General features: G+C 36.9%; 1 protein-coding gene across 1 annotated transcript; it reads right to left on the reverse strand.

Moving 5' to 3' along the window:
- Positions 1-646: 646 nt before the first annotated feature.
- Positions 647-5,232, reverse strand: LOC133695221 (nitrate regulatory gene2 protein-like). The gene is made up of 4 exons (XM_062117113.1): positions 3,876-5,232; positions 3,396-3,610; positions 1,872-2,095; positions 647-1,592 (listed from the first exon to the last, which is right to left on the reverse strand). The coding sequence occupies exons 1-4, from the start codon at positions 5,113-5,115 to the stop codon at positions 908-910; spliced, it is 2,364 nt and encodes a 787-aa protein (XP_061973097.1). The 5' UTR covers positions 5,116-5,232; the 3' UTR covers positions 647-907.
- Between the last annotated feature and the right edge of the window lie 1,261 nt (positions 5,233-6,493).

Below are 6,493 nucleotides of genomic sequence, written 5' to 3' on the forward strand. Positions count from 1 at the left end.
AAGGTGGCAGCGTTGCCCTTGATCAGAAAATGGGACGAAATCTGATCGAAAAAGCCCAAACCATGAAGTTGAATTTCTGCAGCGATCAAACGACAAAGTCGCAGCAAATAGCAAAGTGGGAGCCATTGGATCTTCAGAAACATCAGCACAACAAGCACAGTAAGAATCACCATAACTCTAGCCACTCATACATCACATGCATGCTCCTCTAATAATATTCCATGACAACCTCAACGTGATGTAAGGAGGCAATACCAGACTAACATACAATAACCACTAAAATTTGATGCTGCACAAAAACATTCGTTTCCAATGGTTTGATAAACAGAAATGCTTGAATATTCAATCTAATCCTATCATTCAAGTCACACGAAACTTGGTTTTGAACCCAACTTGTGTGAAACCTCTACAGAACGATGGATGCTAGGAATCATTAACTTGGTGGCTGTAATCACTGCCCTTTGCTGTGTTCAGAACTAATAATACGTTCAATAGAATATATCAATACAAGAGAAAATAAAGAGACATCTCAACTACGTATTCCATTGACCATGGTTTATCAACATTCCATTTTGAAATGCTTTTATCAAAGATCAATGAAGTTCACTGTCCACATCCATCATTTCTATTCAGAGACATCCACAGATGTTAGAACTTCAAGGAGATTTTGATTTTTTTTCAACATCTTGTATATATCTGAATATAGCAATCCGTTTACCCATTTAAACTGGGTATAACTCCCCAAAATTCTGGTTTGTACATACAAGTAGTGCAATTGCTAACTGGTTATACCCGGGAACCACCATTTTTTTCGTTTGATTTCTTTTTTTGCATAGACCAATCCAATCTGTACATTCAAAGAATAATAATAATAATAATAAAAGAAGAAGCTAAGCAATTCACCTCATTATCTGCTTGTACTTGCATTTGGTATTCTGATTTTCTCATAAGCTTTCAAATTCTCCAGACAGAAGCTCTCTAAAGTCTCAAAAACAGGAGGCAGACTAACTCTCAAGCAATCTGAGGCAGCATCATTGGCTAGTTTAATAGCTTCTTGATGTGTTGCTTTTTGTTCATCTAACATCTCCTGCATCGCGACTATAACATCTTTCTCAAATTGATCCTCTAAATCCTTCAAAAGTTGTTCAGTTTTAATTCTCTGTCGGTGTTCTTCTTCTCGCTTCTCCTGTAAATGGTGTAAGCTCGAGGCAAAACCATGAATGGCCTTGTACACTCCATCTTCTGAAATATCCTGAATTGCGTTGTGCCAATCATTACAAACAATGAAAATGGCAGGAGCTCCTATCCGGTTTGGAGACAATCGATCAGCTTCATCTAGAGTTTTCAACTCCTCAGATATGTACCCCAGAAGCCAATTGTTCAACAATGACACAAAATCTTTCTGGGTTTTAATATAGTGACTAAAGCGTGCAGCCCATTTCCAAGTTTCTTTCTCTAGGTTTTTAGTAGCCTTTAAGCGTGAACCTTTGCGGGTGTGCATCCCAGCTATATGCACATATGTTTCAGCATTTTTAATTGCTTGTAATTGCTTTTTGTGGCACTTGATTATGAGCTTCCACATTCTTGACAATCTGCACAAAATTCATTAGATTATGAGTCACAAAGGTATAAAGCAAACCGTATTAAACTGAGAAATCATTTTATGCTCTGAGCTGCATTTAAAGACAGTCCATGCCTCGTTAAATATAGCCATTTAGAAAGAAATTGTTTTTCATTTCATTACAATCTTTGCAATCCCTGTCAGTACTTCATCCTCAAAAGTCTAAAATGACAACACTCATCAGGCCATCAATAAAATTTCACCTAATGCTATGATTAGCATGATTATAGCAGAAAAGCAAGTGAAATACCCGATAATCAATTCATTCACTTGGGCTTGCAGCTCTTCATCTCTTATTTTGTGAATCCTGATCGATATTGCCTCAATTGCACTGACAGGAACTTTAATTTTTGAAAGCAAACTTTTGACAGAAGCTTGTGTCCTATCAATCTGACTGGACTCAGCACCTCTATCATCTAGCCTTTTTAGCCTCTTCCACTCTTTATCATAAGAAACACGGAGTTTTTCCTCAAGCTGACATCAGTGAAACAGGTAAACAAATTAGATTCAATCCCAGCCATAACCACTTCAAAAATAACAATACGATTTTGGACCATTTTTCAGATATTTCGACCAAAAATTGTCAACGAGTGGAAGCATATGAAAAAATGCAGTGCAAAGCATAATAAACAGAAATATCCTAACTATTCATCAGGGACCCTAAAATTTTGTAAGAATAATTAAACTTATTGTCTGTTGAGTTTACATGATTGTAGTGATGTAGAATACAAACATTCTATTACATTATTTGACCAGGCACAAAGCAGGATAGGAACATGTTCTTCAATGCATACATCATTTTCATGGTTTTACATAGCATTTACAATATTTCGAAAGCTATTTACTTGATTTCTAATGCACTCATGTCCACCATAGCATTACATAAGCCATTGTAAGTGACATCTAGAAACAGAACAGTAAACAATAACGTTAAGAATGAAGGAACAACTCATGCCTGACTTCCATGTTGTGAGAATACTTCATACTTTGGCCGAGTCCTAAATAGCCTTTCATAAAAGCAACAAAATAGCACATAAGATGGATATTTTGAATCAGAAAACAGTAGAAGTAGAGCTGGTCCCATGGGCCAAAACAAATGCCCAGTCAAACTATTTAGAACTTGCCTCTTTTTTTCCCCTGAGAATCCAAAACTATTTCAAACTTCAAAAAAACGAAATGGAAATAAGTATTTGCTAATGGTGAATCTTCCACCACCCCACCCACCCCATAGATACTTACAACTAAGGATATCCACATGCAGAAGGATCAAAATCTCATAAGGAAATTGCATTAATTTCACACCGCACAGTAGATAAACATGACCCAAGAAACAAAAAGTTAATATCACATATTTGTGTATGAAGTAGAAATTGAGTAAATATATATATTCAGAACTCATGCATTGTGCATAATTTGGTTGGTGACACAAATGCACAGACAGAAATTGACCAAAAACTAAGGGCTCAGAACCATAAACAAAGAAAATACACTGGCTGAAATAAATAAAGACAGAAGCATCATCAAAGAAAAACATTTTTTGTCAAATAAATCTTAGCTTTTCTTTGTATGATTAAGTGAGCCATTTCCTGCAGACAGGACACTTTCATACTGTACTAATGCAATGGTGAAGTGAGTACGAAACTTGGGAATGTTTAAGGATGTTCTTATCTTAGGCCTATAGAAACACTGGCTTTCATATTTTGCAAGCAAATGAAAAAAAATATATTCAATTTTCCTTGTAAACTTCCAATTATGAAGAATTTAGATGCCATACCTTAACCTCCTCGTAGAGTTTCTTCTCCCATACATGCAGCTTCTCCAAAGTGGATGACAGGTGATCGGATTTTCTATCAACATCCTTATAATTTTCACACACAACTTTGGCTGACTTCATTTTCTTGGCAGCAGATCTACTTGAGTGAACAAAAGCTGGGTGCTGTGAAGACAATGCAAAAGGAACCGCCAAACTTACAAGCCGAGAGGCAAATACTGCAAGGCAACAAGCCAACAAGTGATCATAAAACAGGTCAAGCTTCTTTTTCTTTCAGAAATTAACTTCATCAAATAAAATCAAGAGACAAATTTCGTTGAAATATTGAACAACACAACATGTCCATATCAAAGGAAACCAACACAGGACGTATGAAAATTCAAGTAAAACAGTTGATAGGAATGGTATCTGGTCAATTTGACAAAAGCTGATGCAGGATTATTCTGAACAAATGAAAAGACTAACCAACGTAACAACTCATACCTTTAAATTTGGCACCCGTAGTCTGATAAGGCAGCTTGCCTGCCTCAAGCAATATGGAAACCTCTTGTCCATAGTTGAAAGAAGTCTCAAATGCATTCTTGATTTCATTTACTGCTTGCTGAAGACCCCATGGACTATGGATATCTGTTCCGGGACATTCACCATTGCAGGTGAATGACTGGGCCTCCTCTGAACTCTCACCTTCCTCCATTGCTTTCTCTTGTTCTATTTTGATCAATCCACGGGAGCTGGAACATGCCATGGCATTTTCTTCAATGGTGTCAGGCGTGTTTTTAGATTCCTTTTCTTGTTCTGACTGTACGTGATCATCATTCTTTGGGTCAGCACCGGTGTCTCCACTTGTATTTTTCTCTGATGATTTCTTCTTGTATCTTGTTTTCCTTAATATACTTTGATCAGTATCATCTTCCAAATCAGGGATCCCCTCTTTCTCCCTGGTTTTTCTTACTTCAGAATCATCACTCTCACCTCTGTCACCAGTTATACTCTCCTGAGAATAGTAATTACAGTAATGATAGAGATCATCAACCTCGGTGTTAAATGGATTGAATCTCCAAGCAGAACCTGCAGGTTCAGGAGAAGAGGTGGCAGCAGGAGTGCTCTCTTCTTCAGGATTAGCAGCACGGACAGGAGGGGACCAAAACTCATAATAATACGGAAAGTCCATTGGATTTTTAGCAGATTCCCAATTTCCATTAGGAGCATATGTGACATTGTTTTTCGTAGTATCCATTGTAGCATCCAAAGGAACTTTATTGTTTTCTTGAGGATACCTCATATCAACAATTGGAACATATACATCGTCATTGTCAAGATCAGGGTATCTATGTATAGAACCAGCAGGAACACTAGAAGACATATTTCCCATATGTCCACTTGAATTCGCCCCTGCTTGAAAATCTTTCTCTGACCCAGAAGACTCTCCTGAAAAATGCAAGTGTTCATTAACAGAATCAGTTTCTGACTCCAAATCTGAGGAAGAAAATTTCAAATGTGAATCCTCATCAGAGCAATCACAAGAGAAATCAGAAATAATCTCTAAATCTTCCTCTAAAAATCGATGAAGCGCATTCCCCATGTCTAAAAAAGATTGCACATACATAATGTGAGCTGAAATTAATTCATAACGACAATCAACAGCAGCCTTAATCAATTCCTTCCTTTCTTTACAAAGACTCACCAACTCTAACCTATCCACCTTGGACATTCCAACACCCATATTCCCAAAACACAGTAAAAACTCTAAATTCTTAACCTTAAACCCACAACACAGCAAAACTTGAGAGACACGAAATCCTAAAAAGTTTTTTTTTCTTTAGACTTATGAGAGAAACCCAATTTAGCAATCTCAACACTGAAAGGAATCCCAACTCAACAATCAGAAAAAAAGGAAATCCGTTGGAAGCGCAGTAATTAATAATATTTATTTATATATGTTTTAAGAAGGGAATCCGTGTGAAATCAGGAAGGTGAATAAATGCAACTACTATGTATTTGCGGATTTGTAGTGATACGAAAATTATGATAAAAGATTTTATATTTGAGAATTAAGAGCTATTCCTATGCAAAATAGGAAACATATAAACACAAAATCGGAAACAAAGAAACCCAAAAAAAGGTAAAGAGTTTGCAAACTGGCCCATCATTAATATGTTTCTTGATTGCCAATTTTTCTAGCTGGAGCATATTTTCGATGTTGAATGATTTTTATAAGAACCCATTACCCATCTCTTGTTTTGCACAAATTTTTTTCCCTTCTTGATTTACATTGGATTGGACCTTTCTATTAGACTCTCATCTTGCTTTCCCCTTTGAAGTTTTTCTCTTCTTTTTCATTGGGAGGCCCAACGGGTGTTGGACCATGCCAATTACCACAAGAGTAGCTTCTTCAAATTCTTAAAATATCCAAGAACAAATTTCAATAAACCTTGTCCTCTCAAATTAATGTACTCTCTCAGGACCATCTTTTAAATTTTGAATAAGAAAATCCAGTTTTATTAACAACAAATGCCTACACCCTTTAAATGTTTGTTCTTTTTCTTCCGGCACCAATTATAAACACCAGTTAAACACCGTGAGAATGAAATTTTAAAGCCCAACAATAAGCAAATCAGCACCTACAAGTTCCTTCTAACAGCAAGCATAACCCAGCTAAAAGAGATTAAAAAAACCCAGAATGTGAAATCACTAGATATTAGTAAAAATGAAAAAGAGAAGCCAGCCCAGATCAGAAATCAGAAAATTAGAAAATGGGTCACTTACTCTTCTATTCCCATCAGTATTAACGAGGACAAACTTGTCCTTGCTGTGAGAACCAGCAAAGAGTTGTCGACCCCAGAAGGTCATCTTCTTCGAAAATTAAAGACTAAAGGCCCAACTCAAAACTGAGTCAACTCGTTCATCCCACACCTGTACTAAATTTGAGCTTTTGGTCAATAAGGTCCTGTTTGGATACCAGATGCAAACAGAAGGGAGCGTGGAAAGAAGGATTGGTCCGCGCTATCTATGGGCAGGATGCCTGGGAAAACAATCCCAAGGGAAGCTTATCGCTAGTATTACGAGTGCCGAACGCACTTCTTGATCGGTAGCAAACCGTC

The sequence above is a fragment of the Populus nigra genome, chromosome 5 (genome assembly GCF_951802175.1).
Source record: "Populus nigra chromosome 5, ddPopNigr1.1, whole genome shotgun sequence".
Lineage (NCBI taxonomy): Eukaryota > Viridiplantae > Streptophyta > Magnoliopsida > Malpighiales > Salicaceae > Populus > Populus nigra.

Coding starts and splice junctions, on each gene's coding strand:
- LOC133695221 (XM_062117113.1), bottom strand. CDS start 5,115: ATGGGTGTTGGAATGTCCAAGGTGGATAGGTTAGAGTTGGTGAGTCTT. Junction 3,611..3,875: donor TACGGGTGCCAAATTTAAAG/GTATGAGTTGTT, acceptor GTTGCCTTGCAG/TATTTGCCTCTCGGCTTGTA. Junction 2,096..3,395: donor AACTCTACGAGGAGGTTAAG/GTATGGCATCTA, acceptor CACTGATGTCAG/CTTGAGGAAAAACTCCGTGT.